General features: G+C 49.6%; 1 protein-coding gene across 4 annotated transcripts in view; it reads right to left on the reverse strand.

Moving 5' to 3' along the window:
* TJAP1 (tight junction associated protein 1) overlaps positions 1-23393 on the reverse strand; it is a 50710-nt gene that overhangs the window by 12191 nt on the left and 15126 nt on the right. For all 4 annotated transcript variants that reach the window (XM_024193738.3, XM_024193736.3, XM_024193739.3 and 1 more), the window contains 3 exons: positions 7891-7969; positions 5907-5959; positions 2797-2955 (listed from right to left, as the gene is read on the reverse strand). In XM_024193738.3, coding sequence (XP_024049506.1) covers positions 2797-2922 — 126 coding nt within the window. In that variant the 5' untranslated portion in view covers positions 2923-2955; positions 5907-5959; positions 7891-7969. The remainder of the gene's footprint in view (positions 1-2796; positions 2956-5906; positions 5960-7890; positions 7970-23393) is intronic.

Genomic DNA, 23393 nt, shown 5'->3' on the forward strand with positions numbered 1-23393 from the left:
ACTGCGCTTCAAAAGGTGCATATTAAGAGACATACAAGGTCCGCGCATGGGACCCTGCCACAGAGATTTCCTTGGAAGAGATTCAGTGCTAGCAATAACATGGTATAGAAGCCGGCCCAATCATGGCCCTAATGCACAGTGGGGCCATTTCCCGCTTCCAGCAGCCTAGAGTGCACTGCACTGGCCCACCCTGTACAGGGTGGCCCCATAGCTCTAGCTGCACTACACATGCTATGTCCCCAGCACTAACTGCACTGCATCAGCCTGCACTGTATACAGCCTGATACTGTCCCAGTCCCAAGTGCACTGTATTAACTCATACCATACACAGCATCACCACCCTGCAACTGCCTCACCTCTGAGGACTCCAGCTGATACTAGGCAATCAGGTGCACAAGTATCAGGCCAGGAGATGGGTGATTCCTGTTTAAATGAGTCAATGTCCCAGGAGCCCACTGGGTGGATGGAAGGGGAGGGGTTGGCAGCTCTTCCAGACAAGGACTCTACCTCAATAGACAAGGGACTTCTCACATAAACATGGGTCTGATTTACAAGGGTATCCAGCCATGTGGGGCACATATCTTAAAGCACTAGGAGGATTCAAAGGCCCCCATAGGGCACTAGACCATCCCGCTGTGTCCAGCTCTGCACACTGTATGGTGACCAGATGTCCCGATTTTATAGGGACAGTCCCAATATTTGGGGCTCTCTCTTACATAGGCTCCTATTACCCCCTACCCCCATCCCGATTTTTCACACTTGCTATCTGGTCACCTTGCACACCGGTACCCTGCAGTCTGCTAGGCAGATTCTAAACCCCGGAAGATAGACAAGCCTGCAATGGGGAAAGAGGCACCAGCTGCGCTTTTATGGCTAACGACTACAAGGGGCAGCTGTTCCCTTCTCCCCTTTGAACAGAGGCACTCCACCTGGGTCACAGCTGGGAGCAACACAACCAAGGAGCAGGATCTGCCACCAAACAGGCTAGCGGGGAGGCTGGAGGTTCAAGAGGCATTAGCACCATATGTGTGTGTGGAGCACAGATGGGCTAGGTCTGGGGAGTCACACGGGTGATGCTCTGTCCCCACTGAGGTCTCAGAATTTTACTCTTGGGGACCCCTAACAGCCAGTTCAGGAGGAGCCTCCCAGTGGGGAACAATGGGGATTGGTGGGAGGGGGGCTGGGATGAAGACTGCACCCTAAGTGAGCCTCAGAGAGCCCCTCACACCACTTGGGAGGTCAAAGTTGCTTGGCCAGGCCTCCCTGGAGCAATGGAGACTCCACATTCCATAGATCAACATCCAAATGGATGAGAAGAGAGTTCAGACACAAAAGCCCTGCCCCTCACTCCCCACGTCAGCACTAAGGGCACCTCTGGGAGCCGAGGGGGGTGGGCGTGGCCTTTCGGAGACCTCTGTCCCCATCCTGGGTGAGGGGCCTGGGCTCCAGGACTCTGGCACCTACCTTGTTTAGTGCTAGGCTGAAGGAAGGGGAGGTTCTAGGTGAGGCAGTGCCCTCCTCCTGGCTCCAGTGTGTCGGAGGGGAAAAGGATGCGCTCTCTAGGTAGCCTGGCTCTGTCATTGGCTTCTGGCCAGGTTTGGTGCCAAGATGCTGAGGCCGCACTTGCCGCAATTGGTGCTTGCTTCGGTCCCTCTCTCTGTCCCTTCCTCCCTCCTGAATGGTTTTCCATGAAGGCAGCAGTTGCTGCTGCTGCTCAGAGGACACCCCTGCCAAACCCAGCTCTGCCAGCTGCTGCAGCTCATACTGGCACAGATCCACTACCTGTCTCTCCATGGAGAGGAACTTTTCCTTGCTGTCCTTCCTCACCAGGATGGGCTTTCTCCTCAGCCTGGGGGCCCTCTCAGCCTCCTCAGGGGGCTTCCTCCGGCAGGAAGCCATTTCCAGACCCTCACGCTTCTTATCTGCCTTTCTCCTGCTCAGGCGGTGGCTCTTCTCAGCTGCTCGCTTGGCCCCCTCAGGCTGGCTTTCCTTCTGACCTTCTGGAGTGGAGCCTCTTGGTGAGGAAGGAGAATCCTGGCCTCCCGCTCCAGCTCTGCCCTCCCCCAGGGATTGCAGGTGGACAGGGCTCAGCACGCGGTGGGTGATCTCATCCAGGAACTTGGAGAACTGCAGCTTCTCCTCAGTGACCTTCTCCTGCCGCTTGATAGCATCGGCAGTGCTGCTGCTGCGCTCCAGCGAGCGTCTCTCCCTCCGGCTGAGGCACAGCTGAGGGTCACTGTACTTGCGTGAGCTGCGGCCATGGGCCAGCGTCTCCACCGAGCGGGACTTGCGCAGGCTCTCGGGGCGCACTTCCAGCATGCCTGTTTGCTTCAGGATCCCTTTGAGAGGCAGATGGGTGGCAGAGACCTGGAACTTCCTGGGAGCTAGGACCTCAGCAGGCTCTTTGAACATGAGGGAGCGTTCCAGGCTCCTGCTCTTGAAAGAGCAGGTGGGCCTCCGGCCTTCGTCTCCAGATACCACAACCGTCTCCACACTGCGGCTCATGAACTTGCTGAGACGCCCCCGGCTAGGGTGCCGGCAGTGCTTCCCGCTCCGCCTCCCTGCCTTCCCGCTGTGCGGCAGCACAGGTGACAGAGTCCGGCTCTTCAGTTTCAGCTCCGCTCGGCACCCTGCTACCTCCTTGTCACTGCTCGACTCCAGGGACCAGGAGGAGGAAAAGTTAAGGTTGCGCACCTCAAACCCATCCACCTGTTTGAGCTGGCCTGCCTCGGCGTAACTAAACCCCGCCTGCTGGCGTAACGGCGCCAGGCCCTTAGCCGCCCGGTTATCCGTTACCTGACTCTGCTCGGCCAAAATCACGCCGTCTTGGTCGTCTCGAAGGATGGGCAGATCATGGCGGATCTCGCGGTGCTGTGGCGGTGCCTTGCGGTAAGGCTTCTTGGATGGAGCTGTGCTCGTCATCCTCCCTCCTGCTTGGGTGCGACAACGGGTCACCTGCCAAAAGCAGAAAGGGCAGAGAGAAGAGGGTCACCAGTGCCCCAGCCAGCCCCGAGGGCTTCCCAGCAGAAGGAGATCAAATACCCTATGCTCCCCAGCAGTTCCCCATCCAAAGTGCTGACAGAGTAGGAGGAGCTGGCTGCCCTGGATCCTGGAGCAGCAGCCGCAGCAGGAAAGGGGGGCAGAGAAGAATTTAGCTGTGTCCTTCTCCCAGCCAGTGCGAACAGAGAGTTGGCACAACCCCCCCGCCCCGCCGCGCGCGCACGCTCACGTACAGCGTGTGTCCAGATTATATATAGTAAACGAGAACAGGCCTCAGAGCAGCATATTGATTGGGCTCTTTAGGAAAGGCCTTTTCTAATATGGAAACTGCAAGCCTTACAGGCAGCAGCGACGGTTAGGGCAGGAGCTATTGATCTCGCACTGTCACTGCCAACAGGGGCTACATGGAAGGGGGCTGCAGTCATTAAATGCACAGCCAGAGCCAAGGAGTCCTTGGCTTGCACTACTTAAAGCTAGATTGTTCCTGGGTGTCTTGAGCGGAACGTGTTGGGGATTTGGGGAGCTGTGACTCTCAGCAGAGAGAAAAACAAATAGAAGGCACCATCAAGGCATGAGATGGCAGCTGGGGTGTGTGACGCTACCCAGCCTTCGGGCAAGAGGCTGGATTATGCTATGCTCAGCAGTAGCACTATAAGGAAGGCCAGATCAGTCACCGCCCATCCCTCCTACCTATGGCAGGCTCAGACTCCCACGCTTCAGGAGAAGTGGTGCAGGATCTGAAATGGGGCAGAGACAAGGGCAGAACTACAACGGTTCTCTGTGGACATGGAGGGGGCTTCTGCTTCCAGCCATTTAGAGGCGATTGCAGTGGAGGGCAGAGCTCAGGAAAGCTCTTGCTGCCATCCAGGGTTTGCACCATTTCAGTAAGCACAAGACACAGAGTGAGGTGTGCCGCAGGCCACCCAGCAATGAAGGTGCCTGCTGATGTTTCCAATGCCAAGGGCATGTCCGTCCTCTCTTCATGTACTGGGGTAGATAACACAGCTACCCCTACACTCAAAAACAGCCTCCCTCTTCCCACCCTCATCGGCTGTCCTTCTCCTTGCCTTAGTCTCCCAGCGCTGATAATCTAACACCGCTCTGTGCCCGTGCACCTCCCCTTCCCTCAGCACTTGTGTGGCATTTCTCCAGCTCCCCTGAATTCAGACTAAACCCTCTCCCTCGTACACAGGAGCTGCTCTACCGGGGCAGGAGCTCTCCCAGCCTGGCTCCTTTCACAGCATCATTCCCCCTGCCATAGGGAAAGCAGGGACCGTTAGTTCAATGACTTGAAGACTTCCTGTTCCTAATCATCTCTGCAATGCTCACTGTGCCCCTCCCTGCCTGAAAACAGGGTTCCTAGCCTGCAGCCCCCAGAACACACAGTGCACAACCGTTCTCTTCATCTGTACGTCCCCACTAGTACTCTGTTGTGTCCTGTCTGACACCTAGACTCCCAGCTCTCTGGGGTAAGGACTGTGCGCGTTCCTTGCCTGTACAGTGCCTAGCACAAAGGAGCCCTGGTCCCTGTTGAGCTTTCTAGCCATTATACAAACAACAATCATCTCTTGTTGTGTCACGCTCTGCTTCGCCAAACACAGAAGTTCCCACAAGCCCTCTCACATGCCTGGAATGCCCTCTTTGAACTGATCTGTAAGGCCACTACCCCTTCTTCTATCAAATCCTTGGAGCTCACCTTTGCTGCGATGCCCTGGGAAAGGACAGGTTGAGGGGCAGATGAGGACAGATGAGGCAATTTCTAATAGTTCTGAAGAGCAAGTCTAAGGTATAGAATGTGTAGAAACACACACTCTGTATCCCTCTCCCTTGCCACCTGGGCATCACTTGTCTTTCTAGAGCAGGGGTGGGCAATAATTTTTGCAGGGGGGCCACTCCACAAATTTTGGTAAGTCATCACAAGCCGCATATTTCTACTATATTAATGAAATTTTTAAATTCAACCCGTCCACTGCAGTGCTACGTAATAAAATAATCTGTGCAAAAACTGAGGGTGCAGGAGGGGGTGCGGGGTCTGGGAGGGAGTTTGGGTGCAGGAGGGAGGTCTGGACTGGTGCAGCATCTTGGGGTGCAGGAGGGGATGTGAGGTGCAGGCTCTGGCCAGGCGGTGCTTCCCACAGGCGGCTCCCAGCCGGCAGTGCAGCAGGGCTCAGGCAGGCTGCTTGCATGCCGTGGCCCCACACCGCTCCCAGAAGCAGCTGGCTGCTGGCATGTCTCTGCACGCCCCTTGGGGGGAGGCAGCAGCGGGTCTCCATGCGCTGCCCGTGCCCACAAGCACTGCCCCCACAGCTCCCATTGATCGGTTTCCGCCAATGGGAGCTGTGGGCAGGGGCAGCACATGGAGCCGCCTCCCCCCGCCAGGGGCATGCAGAGACATGCCAGCAGCAGCCAGCCGCTTCCTGGAGCAGCAGCCTGCCTGAGCGCCTTGCTGCACTGCGGGACTTTCCGGAAATTGTGAGGACAGAAATGTTAGACAGGCCGTATTTTGCCCACCCCTCTTTGGGACAGGAACCAGGCACACCTTTGAATATGCACAGCACCCAGCACAACGGGCCCCAGTCCTTACTAGAGCCCCTGGGTGCTACTCTGCAAGACAAACACTAACACTGCCGGGAGGTAACCACTGGGGCCTGCTCCTTCTGCTGCTCATTGCAGGAGCTGAGGTACATCAGCTGGGTGATAGACCTGCCTTGCTGGAATGGCATTCCTTCTCCTCAGAGAGAGGTGCTAAGTCCTGACTCAATGGCAGCTCATGTTAGCCACGCAGCAGCTAGGTGACAGAGGGGTCGTCTGGTTACCTCCTCCCACAGCTAGGAAGCATGGACATGTGCTTGTGTAGGTGTTAGCCTACAGCAATCATTGTAGCTCATGATGGGTGGAGCACTTACCAGCCTGCGCTCAGAGTTGAAGTCTCATGTAGGGGGACACTCACTCAGATGCCCTACAGGTGAGAACACAAAGAATTTAACAACCTCCCCCTAGAAACCACTTGAGTGCCCCAGCCCAACCAAACGTGAGTGTCTGTGCCTGGCTGCAGCACTCCTAATGCTCTGCTCTCATGTGTCTGTGGGGGACCATGTGATAGGGGAGAGAACTGGTCCCCGTCTGTGAGCCAGTGGGAACCCCTGCTTCAAGGCTCATACTCAGCAGTCAGAGCAGGGACAGCCAGAGGAAGATGGGCACCCCTTGGTCCCCAGTCCCCAGGCTTTGAGAGCCCTCGTTACCGCCCAGTCACAACACTATTTTAAAATAAAACAAATATACGTTTCTGAAGTGGCAGGCCCTTCTCCCACACAGCCCAGAATCTCCTTGACAGGCAGGAAGCCCCATATCCCCTGTGATGCCGCAAAAGCAGTGCAGAAGAATCTACACTTTGATGTTGAAGGTACGTTTCTCGTCCTTTGGAGTGGGTAGAAAACTTCCCAGTGTTACCCTGATGCAGCACCGCCTTTCCCAGAGCCAAACCAATAGCTCTAAGGGCCCACTCCTGCTTGCGGTGATGGCAAAAGCAAGCCACTAGCAGCAATGGGGCCCTTAAGAGAGTGACATTTTCCCATTTGCCTCAGTGGGACATTAGCACTGAACTCTGCATAATGACGGATTTGGCCATGTTAACTATTTCCCTGCTCAGCATTTTAGCAGAAACATTTAGCTAATGCACGTATCCAGCATTAGTGGTTGCAGTGGTGGCACCTAACATTCTTATTCAGATCAAGAGGGGGTATTGCATACTGGAACCTATCGGCTCCATGGCCTCTGTATTAGAAAGAAGAACAAGCTACTCCAGTTTAGACACACAAGATGCTGTTCTCTGGCTCCTGGCAACAGTCACCACAGCTCCAAAGCCCTCCCTACTCTACAGGGGTCTCTGAGATGAGGTGCTCCCAGACAAATACACACAGTACAAACATAAGGAGACTGACACCCACCTGCTCTGAAGGCCAGAGCCCAGGTTATGCAACCATCACAACAAAACATATTGAGATACTCTGGAGATGGGAGCCAGATAAGCACCTAGCTAGACAGTCATTTCCTTGACTGCCCCAGGCACTACAGAAATTCCATGGGGCCCTCCCTTCCCCATACACCTCTGCTGCAGACCTTTCCCTCTCCATGGCACCCAGCCCGAGGAGGTGAGGACTGGAGCGTTTGTACACATGCAGAGGGAGAGTCATACACAAGGTGAACGGAACAGGCAGGCAACAGCGACTATGCAGAGCTCTGCTGAAACAAGTTTAAGAGATTCCCCTGGCACTGGCCCAGCCCCAACAAGCTGGCTGGCCCTGTTCCCTACTACAGTGCTGTCCTTGGGCCTCAACTAGTACAGGAAAAACAGCTTCACAATGGCATAGCTACCCCTCCCCAGTGCCCCAGCACAGCTGCAAGACAGCGAGAGAGGCCAGCTCAGTACAGCTCGTACCTACTCGGCCACAGATGGGGGACTCCAAGCAGGAATGTGCTCAGCGCAGCTCCTGTTGGGTTGGCTGTGGCAGTGACTGCTGCCAGACGACAGCTCCAAATGACTACCACCAGTATGGCATAGGAAAGCTCCCTCCCGTCTCACCTGGTACAGCTGCTATGAATGGCCTACGAGAGTCCTTGCTGAGGTCTCCACTGCAGGGATGTTCAGAGGGCACAAGCTAAAGGTCTGGCCGTCTCAGCCAGCAATTCCTTGGTCTCACTGTGACTATCCTCCTCCCTTCCCTGGTATCCAGCACCTCTGCCATTCCTCACCCTCACCCCATCAAGGGGTGGGAGGAGGACAACCCCACCTTGAATTCCTAACCCACTCCACAGTCTGAAACAACTTCCAGAGACATTCTGACATTCACACTATCCCCCAAGTAACTGTTCCTCAAAACAAGGACTCACAGATCCAAAGCAATGTCCCTGTCCGCCTGCCTCCAAGTCAGCTCTCCCCTGGTGGCATCTGGCAGCTTCTGAACGGCTCCTGAAACACGAGAAAGGAAACTTGGCGTCAATCACCTATCAGCATCACATATGGACTCACATGCATGTGTGCCCCAATCCACAGCCATGCACCAGGGCTGGAGTCGGCAGCTACAGGCAGCTTCCCCGTGGCAGGATTTCACAGTGCAACAGGCTCATTGCCTCCACTGTATCCTGGAAAGGGAAGGGCTTTCCAACTATCCCCTCATGGAGCTGGGAATTCCAGGCAGACCGGGAACTCCACTCCCCCCAAACCAGGCGCAGGACTGCTAAATGGCCTGATGCATCCCTCAGTACAGCAGCAGCTTTTGGCAGGATGACTCCAGGAATGACTGCAGAGTTGCACCTCCTCCCTTGATTTTATTCCTGTACAGTGCGGTGTGTGTAACCTCTCTCACTCTAAGAAGTTAGTAATTGCCACAGCAGCCGAGGGGGAGTGAGCGGACTTTCCTAATCCTTCACCAGCAATACGGCTGGGGCCCCGCAGGCATAATATCTAGGTTGTCCCTTTGCTCTCCAAAATCAGAGGGGAGGATTCAGAGGAGCGGCTCTAAAACAGGCCTCAGTTCAGAGTGGAATAGAAACACAGGCTGACACATGGGTCTGTTTGTTCTGAGGGAGGGGAGGATGGGCTGCTGAAAAGCATGCAGATAACAGCCAGAATTGGGCACACAGCATGAACTGATTCTGCCCCATACTCACCAAGCTGTCAGCAACCTTATCTCAGGTGCAGCCCTGATACTGCAGCCAAGTGTGTCAGGCCCAGAGCATCACAGCTTTGGCCTGAAGCCACAGAAGGAGGTGGCTACGAGCCAGGTCTCTGGCCACTCTAATTAGATCTGTATTGCAATAGGAAACTTAATCTCTCAGTCCCTTTTATCTGTCCTTACTATCTCTCATCAGCAAGCAATGCTCCTCAAGATTTAAATCCCTCCCCTCTTCTGGGCTGCTGTCTGCAATGATGCTGATCCCATGTCAGAGTCCACTGAGAGGTGCAAACACACTGGGAAGGATCATATGGGGCTACCATTCTTCCAAGACAGTCTCCCAGTGATCAGATTCAGCGGTGGGCCTGGTCACCCGACACTCAGAGGGGCAGAGGATTTCAGGGTAACAGAGCAATTCATTCTATTTATACAAACTGCTGGGGAATAGTTCTCTTCTCTCCCCCCTCCCCCCCATGCACACAAGGGGGAGGGGGTGCACCTCTTCCCCTTCAGGCTGAGGGAGCCCAGGGCTCTGAAAGGAACATGCTTTGCTTCCTACCCAAATCATCCTAGCTGCCTCCATTCTCCAAGTTCTAATTCACAAGTGACAAGGTCCCCATGCCTGGCTTCCAGCATTAGCTGCATTTCCACTCCAGGTGCTCCCTTCCTCCTCCCAAACCCATTCCTATCTGCCCAAGTGACACACCATGATGATGCTGTGCAGTATCCGCAGCTAATACTTGCCCTGGGCATAGGGGAGTGCCGATTAGCTTCACTGCACAGTACTTCTCTTGTCAACCAGAAGGACTGTCATGTATGATTTGGGGCCTGGGAAGGGGTAGGAGGAAGATCCTCGCCCTCATCAGGAATGGATTGAGAACAGAGAATTGGAAGAGGAACTGCTCCCTGCATCTACCGCGCAGGCGCCACAGAACTGTATTAACTTTGTGTTTATAGAGCATGTGAGCCACGAGAAGGTCTATCAGCATCACTCCTGACAATGCAGCTGCCAGCTCCAGTAATAAAAGAACAGTCTTTGCAGTACACTCTAAAGCCCAGCAAATTCAGAAGGGGCAGGTAAGAGGGAGGACTGGGAAAGAGTTCCAGAGTCAAGGGGTACACTCCCAGGAAACGTTCCCTGCTAGTAGTTCTCCCTCTCTCACACCAAGGGGGCTCCAGCATCTATGTTGACCACAATCCAGTTTTCTCTTGAGACAACGCTTCACTAGAGAAGCATTCCTGGGGCAGCCAGACACCAATGGGCTAGGGTACCCCGCAAAGCCCAGAACTCAAGATACACCAATGAAAGCTACCACTGCTGCTCTGTCCCATGCATTAAGGCCTTGGCTACACTTGGGATTTCACAGCGCTGCCGCGAGCGTAGTCGCGCCACCAGCGCTGCGAGAGAGCTCTCGCAGCCCTGTATGTACTCCACCTCTCCGAGGGGAGTAGCTTGCAGCACTGCGAGCGAGCGTGCGTGCAGCGCTGCAGGCACTGATTACACTGGCGCTTTACAGCGCTGTACTCGCTGCGCTCGGGGGGGGGCGTTTTCACACCCCTGAGTGCAGCAAGTTGCAGCGCTGTACAGCGCCAGTGTAGCCAAGGCCTTAGTTACTACTGTTAATCCAGCAGTTTCACTCTGTTTTGGACTGAATCTTTTATTCAAGTCCAATGAGATGTGACTGATCTGGTTACATACCAACTCTAGTGTGCAACAGTTTCACTCTATTAAGATCATAGAAAATGAACTCTTTCCCATCTGCAAGAGAGCCAGAAGGTCCTCTCCCCCTGCCTTGCAGGTATATTATCAGTTGTAGCCTCTAGCTGCCTCAAGTAGTGGGACTGAGAGTCTGTGTAGATGCTGATACTCAAGACAATGGAGCAACCAGACAAGCTGCTAGAATTTCATCAAGAGATCCTGACCAGGAGACTATATTAGCAGATCTGAGGCTAAAACAATCACCACAGATTGTTCCCCAACAGTCCAGCCATAGCAGGAGAGGGCTGCAGGGTATTAATTACAGGCTCTCTTTGGAAGCTGGCTAATCTCTTCAGTCAACCAGAGAATCCCAGCTAGAATTAGGTTCAAGATTCATTCTGCTACTAAGTAGCTTGTAGCTTTGCTCTATAGTAAAGGTTAGTTGCTCTCAGCACAGAAACATGCATCCCTACTATGCTGTCTTTGTGTATCCTAATGCTCACAACACAAGTTGGACTAACAATGTTACACTGTCTGTCTCCCCAGAATCAGGATGGAATTCCATGGATTTTCACTCATTCCTTGCTCTTTCATATCAGTAAATCTTGATACCTAGGTAGACAACATTGTTCCAAGCATGTGATAGGTCACACAAGAGGGATCAAAACAAAGGGATCAGACTGGCCATTAAGCAATGAGCGCTACTTAATAGTTAACATTTTTCAAAGTTAATGAGATCAACAGAGCCCTCAGATTGAAAGCTTTTGTTGTTGCTGAGTATAAGAAGGATCAGGAACATGAATAGGCTGCCCAGCTAATGTGTCCTAGAAGAGCCCCTTGTAAAGTTACCAGAATCACACCTCCCTCACAATTCCCCTCATCCCCTCCCACTCAAAACAGATCACAGGTTTTCTTTTTATTTATTAAGTTTTAACAAGTTTACAAACCCTTGCCTTGTAAATATAAGAAACAAAACCATCATTACAACAGTTGCATTTGTTTAAAGAAACATGATAGGAATACAGTCATCAGATCTTTCTATTTACCAGGGTGTTACCATATTACAAAGTGAGCATCATTAGTATTCCCCTCCAATAATATGCTGTTTCTAGAGCACAGGTTTTCTAATTCAGCTGTATTCCATTCACCAGGAACATATCCTATTACTTACTGCATTGATTGATCATCATCAATTTGTACAGCGCCTTATATCCCAAACCCTTTTAGAAACTTGAACTGATCAACAGTGCACACCCCCTACAACCATCCAACACTGACAGGCAGCCACCTCTGGAGTGGAATGCAACAGCTGATTAACAGCTGAACAGCAACATTACACAAAAGGTTAAGACAGGAAGCAAAGAACCTGATACCCAACCAAAATGTAGAGAGAATGTCAGTGGGGCAAGTGAAAATTTGGCCAGGATACCAAAACTAGCATTCCAACTCTCCCTCTCTCTCTTTTTTTTAATAAAAGTACTGAAGAATCTTTAATGGTTAGACTCAGCATTAGCTCAAAGAGTGCAATCTACTGAATTATTTGCACCACTCTTTGCTGTACAAGGTTTTCACTGAAGATATCCCTCCCATATACTGAACCAGCACAATCCTGCTTAGATTGGGCTGTGCTCTCTTCAGATCTCACAAGATGGTCTGGCTGCTGGCCAAGTAGTTCTCTGCTCGAGTTCCCAGTTTACATTTGTTTTCCCTCCCCTCACACATATGCCTGTTTTTTATCCCCTTCCCCAAACAAATCTCCTCTTACCTGTGCTATCTTTAAAATGTCTTCTCTGCAGGCAGAGCTAAAGAATCATTATTAGGCCTCATGCTGAAGCAGCAACAGCAGCAAGGCAGGGACACTTAGCTGTTTTGGCGTAAGCCTCTTGAAGGAGACATTTCCCTTAGCGAATAGTTCACAGGGAGCAGATGAGCTGTCAGAGGTTCCAGAGGATACCAGCGATGGCCCTGACAGCATAAAGTGATTGTTGATCTGAGGCCTAGTACTCTGAGCAAGTGCTGGCAAAACACAGGAGGGAAGTTAGGGAGCCATTGTTCTAAATTCTCTCTCAATGAGCAGTGAGGGAACAGCTGCAGCAAGCAAACTGGAGAGCGGTGTGGGAGCATGGGTGAACATTTCTGAAAATTCAACAAGCAGGAATCCCCTTTCCCAGTGCTCTGCCAGCTCTTGTGCTGTGTGGGTGGGCATAGGAGGGGAAGAAGAGGGAGAAAGAAGAAATCAGTGAACTGCTTTCCTGGAGTATGGAATCCAAAATAAACCACTAAATCAGACAAACCAGGAACAGGTTAAGCTTTGCCTGGTCTTTCCTCAAGCAGCATAACATTCACTAAATCTTGTATAATCCACAGCAATCTAGATCAGCAGCCCCTCTATCTAGTCTCTCAGTCTTGCGCGCGCTGAGAAACCTATAGCCATTCACCCATAACAATACAGAAGACCAAAAGGACCATTAAGATAACCCTCTAGCACATAAGTTATCACAACACTAAAGGATGCTCCATACTCTGGGTCTTTACATATTCACTGTAATACACTACCTCAACATCCCCATCCATGAATGCTCTGCAGCTACAGAGAAGGCACCACAGAACTAGTGTTCTGTGTAGTACTAAAACACATCACCGGCAATACCAGGAGGGATAAGCTGGAGTGCCGATGAGAAGCGCAGTTGGGAAAGTAACTGAAATACTTCCCTGATGGATTGTATTTTCTAAATGGACAATTTACCTTACATTCCCAACTACCGAGGGATAATCTTCACTCATTGCTATATTTGCTTTCCACAACCAACTCTCTGTATAACTTTTAATGAGTGATGTCCCCAAATACTTGGATGCTAATATCTAAACTGTATTGTTAAATCTATTCACCTTAATTTGGGTTACTGCTAATTATGCACTATATGTATCTTATGACTTTTAAAAACAAACTTTGTATTTGTGGATAATCTAAGCACTATACCCAGATGTACCGACACTCGTTTCTTAATCTGTGTATCATGTAATTTTTAACATTAGCTTTAATAAAAATTTTAAATCTGTTTTTATCACCTGGGGCTGCTAAAGGAGACTCTTCCCTCCCACAAAAAAAATAGCAGCTTGTAGCAATGCCCACCCAAAGTGAACACTACCAATACCGTGGAAGCCTTAAGTCCAACGCTGATGCTGCCAAGTGTTAAGCACTGCATGGCCAAGGCAAAAGCAAATGCCAAGAAACAGAATTGCTCTTAGCAGCAGCCAGCTTCATTCCAGAGCTGTGGCACTCCAACGAGCCTGACTTTGGTCATTCACTGGCTAGATACAGTCCTCCGCTTCATAGAGAATCCTGGACAGGTCGCACTAATTGGACATGGCCCAGTCTATTTCTGGTGGCTCTGGAGGGAATTTTGAAGCCTTGATCACACAGTGTAACACAACTTAGGTACACAAGTGGAAGAGTTACAGTTGCTGGGGGACCCATATTTGGCTAGCTCCTGATCTGTTTTTTTTTTTAAATCTCAACCCTAATAATGCTGCATTCACTTTTGATGATTGATGTTTTAAGTGTTTTGTCTTTAACCACTGACTGACAAGTGTTTTGCACTTCAGCAGCACGTCCTACCTGAGCACTTGAACATTAAAAGATTCATGTTCACCATTTCTACCCACCAGGAACTATCCCCATTTCACAGGTGGGGAAAGTGAGGCACCAAGAATGGAAGAGGCTTCCACAAAGTCACAAGGTGAGTCAATAGCAAAGCTGGGAATGGACTGCAAATATGGTTTCATCCAGTGCTTTTACCTCAAGAAAACTCCTCATTTCCATGAGGTTTGGCTTGGAAAAGGGAAGAGCCACAATTGTTTTGGAATTTACTTCAGGAAATTAATTTAAAACTCAGATGTAATGTTGCATCAGTGTAGGGTTTTTTGCAAGTAATACACGTGTACATGCACACCTGTAACCAGAAAATACATAATCTAAGGTAAACGAGAGAGGGCAAGTGTGCATGGTATAAGCACATAACTGAGCTGCAGAGCAATGAGTCAGAAATGCCCTGGGATCCCAAACAAGCAAAAATAAAGCATCAGCTCTGACCCCCCTAGCAGGAGAGAGATATTTATACCAACTTTAGTTCTCTCTGCTTCTAGGCTTTCATCCCAGAAAGACTTCTTTTGTTTTAATTACCCTTTCACCAGCAGATGGTCAGAGACATGAGAGGCAGAGGATGGTACAGCCCTAGCTGTTCTGTGTAGATTTACAGTTATATCTGTATCTGAACAATTATGTGCATGTCCATGATAACAGCTGTAAAGTTTACATGCCAAGGTCCATTTCTGGCATGATGGGAATGTCTCTCCTTTTCTCCAGATTCCACGCTGGAGGAAAAAGCTCTCTCCAAAAGCAGGTGGGATAACTAAAATGCAGCATCATCTTCCTTGAAAGAAAAACTCCAAACACCAATCAGCTAGAAGTCTTTCATATTGCCTAGGTGATATCCAATCATACTTTAAAAACATTTATATGGAAACTTTAGCCATCCTAGAAAGCTTGTTAGACTGGGGCAATTCCATGGTCTGTACAGCATTGAGCACACAGATGGCATACAACGTATCATAGCTAAAATTTACAGACTTCTGGGCTGCGTAAGGACAGTGAGATGGGTCTGTCCCCCTCCCAACCAGCCTGGACATCTCTTATGAAAACTCCGTTCATGTACAGCCAGCAATAGTTCTTGATGGGCTGAGTGGAGATGCTGCCCAGTCTTCCAATGGAGTGGCGCTGGTGGCCACTATCACACCACTTGCACCCACACCTCTCTTCAGTCAGGAATGTTTCCCCCTTAACACCAGGGAAGTCTCTGTGAGGTCTCCACATCAGGGGGTGGCCAAGTGTTCCTCATAGACTTCTACAACGCACTCCATAGCCACTCCTTTCTCTGCTACTAGTGCAGTTCATTGCATGCTGGGACCTACAACCTCAATGCGCCACCTAGATCACAGCAGTCTGACCTACTGGGAGCAGTAGTTTCTACATGCCACACGTTGAGAATGAGGAGAAAAGAGACTGCTTTCTAAAATATACTCTGGGCATAGCAGATTCAGAGCACAGGCCAAGGGCTGGAGCAGGCACAGAATTTTCCCCGGCTTGTAAATGGTAGAGCAGTAAGGTTACTGTAGCAGGGTGCAATCCCGGAGCATGTCCCCTGGCGGAGCAGCACTGCAGTCAACCTGCCTCAGTTTCCCTCCTGGGTTTTTCAGTGACACTGCTTTCAGGCCAGTTCAGTTGCTGAAGCGACTTAGCCAGAGGGCAAAGTCACAGAAGTTCACGCCTTCCAGGATAATCAAAGTCCAAAAAGAACACGCCAATCTTCTGTCTCAGACCTGAGTCAAGCACACAACTGTCTTCAACCCTTCTCATCTTGGAGTCAACTTCCAGCACTCCTGGCTCTGGTTTGTCCCTTCTTCCTCCCCTTAACAGCAGGGGTTGCTGCACCCCATTCAGGGTGACAGTATAGGGGGAACCCACACCCACCCTTTACCCAGGACTCCTCAGCTCCGGAAACCCTAAATAATGGGGCTGTCTGCTCCCTGTAGCCACAAGCTGCCCTGGTTTCTCCTTCCCAGGGCCTTTTCCTCCCTGGGCTCAAACGTCTCCACCTTTGGGACAGGGTGGCCACAGCCTTCCTTCCTGGCACTGTGGCCAGTTTCCCCCAGCCCTTCAGCCTTTCCTTGGGATGAGGCTGCACAGCCCTCCTTCCTAGGTCTATGCTGTAGTCATCACTGACTCCCTAGCTCACCCTCACCAGGGATCAGATTCTGCTCCAGGGAGTCTCCCTCCAATTCTCTCTGGAGTCTAGGCTCCCTCAAGTGAGCTCAGTGCAGTCGTTTACCTGCTAAGCATTCCTGTCATGTCTAGGCACCTGACCCCCATTCCCAAGCGGTCTGCTGATTGTCCCCCAGAGCACCTATTCTTAACGTGGCCATGTCTTGAAACAGGGACTGACTGGCCCCAGGCCCCACAGAGGCCAGACCACTCTATTACAGTTACCTTTTTTGTTAAGGGCCATAGTGTGACGCATTCACAGAACTAGCACTCCACTAGTCACGTGAGGGCTGAGGACAGGTGGATGCTGCTGTCTTGCTGAGATGCTGCAGAGGTCGTGTTGGTCAAACTTGCAGAGTAGCTTGTTTGTTTTCATTCTTTCTGCTTAGTATAGGCACCACGGGCAGGGCCCCAGGGATTCCACGATTCTGGGTTGCAGAATTTGCCGTGTGGGGAAGAAACCCAAGGCAATCCTACTGGCTACAGGAACACCAGCGCTTAAGACAATTAACAGATTTTACTGCAATCTACTGCCATACTGGGCTCCCTGCTTTCCTCTCCCTACCCCACAAGGGGGAGTCCTAGCTATTTATGAGAGCAGTTTGCCACCTGAGTCACAAGAAGGAGCTTCCCCAGGCAGTTAGGCTTTGGACCAGAACGCTGAACCCCAAACCCTGCAGATCAGCACCCCTTAACCCAGTGTGAAAGTTAACCCTGGAAACTGAATTTAAGAACTGGCTATGTGATTCCTACAACATGTCTGAACAATGGCTGATGGGAAGGGAAAGGGATAGGGCCCTCTTACCTCCTCCCCCCCCCCCCCCCCATTTAGTGTCATGTCCTTTTAACTCCCAGCCCCCTCCTAACACCACCCAGCAAGCAGGAGGAGGTGGGGGTGGGAACAACATAGTGACCCCAAATCCTAAAAGACCCCCCTGGTTTTACAGTAACAATCTGTATCCCAAAGCAAACTACCAGTAAGCTGCAAAGCCTGGAAAATAAATGCACAGTGATTATTCCCTGTTAAAGGATGATAAATGGGGGAGTAAATACCCAGACATCTGATGGAAAAGTTGGGGACAACTTGTTTCAGAAGATGAAGGAAGTAAGGAGGAGGCCAGCCATTTTAGACTTGATTCGGACCAACAGAGAGGAATCGGTTGCCCCTCTGAAGACTGAAGACAAATTGGGTGAAAGTGATCACAATGATAGATTTCATAATTCTAAGGAGAGGAAGGAGTGAGAGCAACAGAATAAGGACAATAGACTTCCAAAAAGCAGACTTTACTTACCTGTCCTTAGAGTTTGCTAAAGTCCCACGGGTAGAAAATCGAAGGGAAAAAAGCTGGCAGTTTCTCAGAGACACAATATTAAAGGCATAACAGCAAACTATCCCGATATGAAGGAAGATAGAAAGAATAGTCAGAGGCCAAAATGGTTATATCAGGAATTCTTTAATGATCTGAAAATCATAAAGGAATCCTACAAAAAGTGGAAGCATGGACGAATTGCTAAGGACAAGTACAAAGGATTAGCACAAGCATGCAGGGACAAAATCAGAAAGGCTAAGGCCTTGGCTACACTTGCAGATTCACAGCGCTGCCGCAGCAGCGCTGTGAAGCGCGAGTGTAGTCGCGCCGCCAGCGCTGCGAGAGCTCTCTCGCAGCGCTGTATGTACTCCACCTCTCCGAGGGGAATAGCTTGCAGCACTGCGAGGGAGCATGCAGCGCTGCAGGCGCTGATTACACTGGCGCTTTACAGCGCTGCACTCGCTGCGCTCAGGGGGGGTGTTTTTTCACACCCCTGAGCGCAGCAAGTGCAGCGCTGTGAATTGCCAGTGTAGCCAAGGCGTAAGGCACAAAATGAGTTACACCTAACAAAGGACATAAAAGACAGTAAGAAGAGGTTCTTTAAACACATTAGGAGAAAGAGAAAGATGAAGGAAAATGTAAATGCTCTACTCAGCAGGGCAGGAGAGCTAATAATTGATTATATCAAGAAGGCTGATATGTTTAATGCCTGTTTTCCTTCAGTTTTCACCAAAATGGTTAAGTGTGACCAGACTCTTAAAAACAGGGCTTGATGAAATTCACCCTAGAGTACTTAAGGAACTAGCAGAAGCAATCTCAGAGCCGTTAGCAATTATCTTTGCAAACTCATGAGATCCCAGAGGACTGGAGAAGGGCGCAAAGAGTACTTACAGTAAAATGGGGAACAAAGAGAAGCCGGGGAATTATAGACCAGTCAGCTTACCTTCCATATCTGGAAAGATACTGGAATAAATTAGTAAACAATCAATTTGTAAGCACCTAGAGGATAACAGGATAATAGCCATCACAAAAGATTTTTCAAGAACAAATCATGCCAAACCAATCTAATTTCCTTCTCTAACTGGCCTAGTGGATGTGGGGAAGCTTTAACTCAGGTGGTCCAGAGACATCTACACAGAACACATCACGGGACACCACCAGTACCAGGTCGAGTAACCGAGACCGCCGACCAGGGAAATAACCCACTTCCTTCCCTGACGAACCGAGGGATGCACCTCACCCATGTACTTATTTTCTACACCAATATCGACTTGGACTCTTAATACATTTCATGGGTGGCGTACCCGAGCCCACCTATCCACTGACGCTTTAAAAACTCCCACACCCCAATCTGGATCTATGCTGGTTATGTGATATGTACGTACCTTGTTAACCTTGTAACCGATACTCGCAATCCCCCATAACCCAAGCCCGACCCCAGATGTACAGTACCTTCCCTCTTAACTTGTGTAAATTTGATTTCAAACATTACCTTTAATAAAATTTTTATATCTTGATTTTAGTGAGGCTTTTGACACAGTTCCACATGACATTCTCATATGCAAACTAGGGAAATGTCACTGTCATACCAGAAGGCTGTATCTAGTGGGGTCCCACAGGGGTCTGTCCCAGGTCTGGTACTATTCAATATCTTCATTAATGACTTGGATAATGGAGTGGAGAGTATGTTTATAAAATCTGTGGATGACACCAAGATGGGAAGGGTTTGGAAGCACTTTGGAAGACAGGATTAGAATTCAAAACGATCTTGACAAATTGGAGAATTGGACTGAAATCAACAAGATGAAATTCAATCAAGACAAGTACAAAGTACTACATTTAGGAAGAAAAAAAATCAAATACACAACTACAAAGTGGGGGAAACTGGCTAGGCAGTAGCAGTGCTGAAAAGAATCTGGGGATTATAGTGGATCACAAATTGCGTATGAGCCAACAATGGCAAATATTCTGGGGTGTATTAACAGGACAGTTGTATGTAAGACCCAGGAGGTAATTGTCCGGCTCTACTCAGCACTGGTGAGGCCTCAGCTGGAGTACTGTATCCACTTTAAGAAAGATGTGACTTTAAATTGGAGAGAATCCAGAGGAGAGCTACAGAAATGATAAAATGTTTAGAAAACCTGACCTAGGGAAAGGTTAACAAAATGGGCATGTTTAATCTTGGAAAAAGATGACTGAGGAGGGACTGAGAACAGTCTTCAAATATGTTAAGGGCTGTTTTAAAGAGGATGGTTATTGACTGTTCTCCAGGTCACTGAAGGTAGGACAAGTAGTAATGGGCTTAGTCTGCAGTGAGGAAGATGTAGGTTAGATATTGGGAAAAACTTTCTAACTACAAGGATAGTTAAGCAAAGGAATAGGCTTCCAAAGGAGGCTGTGGAATCCTCATCACTGGAGATTTTAACAACAGGTTAGAGAAACACCTGTAAGGGACAGTCTAGGTTTACTTGGTCCTGTCTCAACACAGGAGGCTGGACTGGATGTCCTCTCAAGGTCCCTTCCAGACCCACATGTCTATGATTCTACATAATTCAGCTGTAAAGTCATTTATTAATTTTTTTCCTAGTCTGATTCTGCCACAGAGTATTGAGTCTGGTGCAGATTTCAGCACTACTGAACCACAAATCCAGGAGTCTCTAAGGGTATGTCTACACAGCCTGCAAAAGTGAGCCTCCCAGCCTGGGTTGCCAGACTTGGGTTAACTGAGCACACGCTAGTGCTCTAAAAAGAGCTGTGTAGACCCTTTGAAGTTCCAGCTCTGTCTGTAGCTCAGACTCTGGAGCCCAACCCATTACCTAGGCTTCTTCTAGGATAAAAAAAAAAAAAAAAACTTAACACCCCAGCTTGCGGGATGCCACATGTAGGGTAGTGTCGAGTAGTGAGCACCTCATCACCTCATTTGAGATTGCTCCTTTCATGTCAACGAATGCATCCCTGAACAGTGCTGGTGCTGTATTCTCATCTGGACACAGCACGATGGCCAACACAAGTTGAACAGAAACAGGCACCAGCAGCACCTGATCTGAAGACTATGTCAAAGGGAAAGGGAAGCAAGAACCACACTATGAAAACCAGGCACCCCTAAAATTCTGTTGTTCCCCTCCCCACCACTGATCAAGGGTGGAGGCAGGGAGGGTCTTTTGCAGATGGCAGGTGGTAATCCTCAAATGCAGAAGCTTTGACTTGTGAGATGGAATTTGGAAGTGACTGGCCTGGGTTATGATCACAGACTTTGGGCCTGCTGGGAATTCCCACAGGAAGTTTCATTATGTGCAGCATGCATTCCACCGAGGCCAGAAGGACAATTCGCTGTAGAGACTGGAGGCTCACTCAGGACACGTCAGAGGATGCAATGAAGAAAAGAAGTTCTGTGTTCTTTCCACAGGACTTGACCCAAGACTTTGCACCTCCACATTGGCCAGTTCAAATGAAATCAGATTGCTCCCTTGGGCCATGGCAGATGGATCTCCCTGGCCAATAAAGACTTATGTCTGGGCTGGGGAGGGTTGTACATGACAAGGCTACAGAAAACAAGTGCCTTCTCCTGACAGCATGTTGAGCAATGGAACAGAGTATTATATATCTGTGTCCCCCGTCTATAGTCATCACTCAACTTCCAGCCCTGCAGTTGCCAGTGACAGGGGCTGGTCTCTTCAGATATGTATGAAAAAGAGTGGCAAGAGCAATTCAACCCAATGCTCATTTTAAATATTTAACTGTATGAAGACTGGACATGTCCTCAGTGGGAGACTCACAGGAGTGGAAGAAAAACACCAAAACGGCTCCACTGAGCACAGATTCTGGAGCCTCTACGCCTCCATGCATGTGTCTCACATACAGTTCGTACAGACTACAGCATGATGGCACTAGCCACCCAATCATCAACCACTCGGGAAGAAGCGTGCAAGCCACAGGGAATGAACCAACCTTAATTGGCCTTCTTGGTGTAAGTTAAAACCTACCACACAGCCAATCCTTTTGGAGGGAGCAAGCATGAGTTATTTTGCTGCAGCTATTAAGGCAATGTTGCTGCTAGGACATGCCCCTGGAGTGACTCCGTTCTGCTCTGCTCTCCCGCTGCATTCCTCAGGTTGTTTAACATGGATTTGGCTCCTTCGTTTCCACAAGTAAGGAGAAGCCTGAACGCTGACTGCCATCTGCAAACGCAGCCCAGGCTCCACCCCCGCATGCCTGCGGGCCACCAGGTGTGGCCAGAAATGGCACAAGCTACACACCAAACACACCTTTGATGTGGAGCTGAAAGCATGTATCCGCAGGGCACAAACAGCACGCCGCCTGCCGCCGTGCTGATTCGCTGCACAGGAATGTGGGCTACAACCACAGGCCAAGACAGACAAACAGGGTGCATTCCACACTAAACAGGGAATAAAAACAAGCAGCTGAGCCCACATGCCCTCTGCATGCCCACATGCCCTCCACACATGGGCCATGCCACCTCCAGAACCTCCACCATGGCCTCAATCCCAAACCCAATCAACCGACAGGGAGTAGGAGCACCATATAGCTGCGAAGCCAGGGAAACAGCATAGGACAAGAGAGTTAATAAAGCAACCCACAGAGAAAGGGAAAGAGAATCTGTCTGGGCTGGGAAGTGGCTGAATATCAGAGTTTGTAGAGTAGCAGGGAAGGGAATTTCCCTGTTTTCCCTATAAATAAGTCAACGGGCAAACCTGTGAGTGAGTCTTGTTAACAGGAGCAGACAGAGCTGAACTCAAGTGCAAAGCCTGAAGCTGAATTCAGGTATGAAACAAGTCAGAAGGGTTGGGCCTTGGGCCTCCCATAAGAGACACCAATTTCCTTTTTCTAGGGTCCACTTTCACATACATCCTTCCCTGGAGATACAAAACCACTCCCATTCACTCTTACACACACACACGCCCCAACATCCTTTCACACATACTGCCAGCAGAAATTGATCTGATCTCAGTTCTACTCAACCCCTCTGTCTCTAGGTAGGCACATGGCCACTTGTACTAACGTGAGGAGAACTCAGTCAATACACACAAAGATCTCAGATGCCTGGTAACCTCTGTCTAACTACAGCTCTGCAAACTTGACTACTGTCTTTATAAGTTTTTCATTGTGATGTTACTTTGTTACTGCTAAATATATATATTTTTACATAATTTATTTTGAAAAATTCACTTTCAGAACTCTTCTTTTACAAACTTTTCATTCCCAGATATAGAAAGAAATTCTTTTTTAGCTATATTTGGGACTCCAGTTGTCAAATTAAAATAATTTTGTTCTTGGGGAAAAAGAAAAAAGAAAAAAAAAAAAAACACCTCTGCCTAAGGTAATCCCTTCTCACAGAACCCCACCTTGCTGGATAGAGTTACAAACAAGCCCTGGTTCTCTAGCCAGAGAACTGCTGCTCTTGCCCCTCAACTGAATCCCTGCTCCTGTGTTAGGAAGCCATTTCAAAGGGGAAAGCAATAAGAATGAACGCCAAGAGGACACGAGTGGCCAGCATCCCCAAGCAGCCCAGGTTTAGCTGACTCTCACATACTCTACCTTTCTGTTTCTTTTCTTTAAACTCAAAGAAGAATCACCAGCCCACTTTGTCTATCAAAGCACTCAAGCCCAGCGCCGTGGGCAGCTATGGAGCTTAGTGGTCAGTGCTCTCACTACCAGACTGGAGACCTGGGTTGGAATCTCAGCTCTATCTCATGCCAAGGGCTCAGCATTTAACAGAGGCAGGAAACACATCCTTCAGTACCAGCATTGTGGTGAGCGTATGGTTCATGTGACACTCACCCATGGGCTCCAAATGGAATCTTAGCCAGTGGTCATTAGCATTAGTGGTCAGAGATGCAGCAGAAGATATATTCCCTTCTGCTCCTCAG

This window comes from Terrapene carolina, unplaced genomic scaffold (genome assembly GCF_002925995.2).
Source record: "Terrapene carolina triunguis isolate 2854851 unplaced genomic scaffold, T_m_triunguis-2.0 Scaffold85, whole genome shotgun sequence".
NCBI classification, from domain to species: domain Eukaryota; kingdom Metazoa; phylum Chordata; order Testudines; family Emydidae; genus Terrapene; species Terrapene triunguis.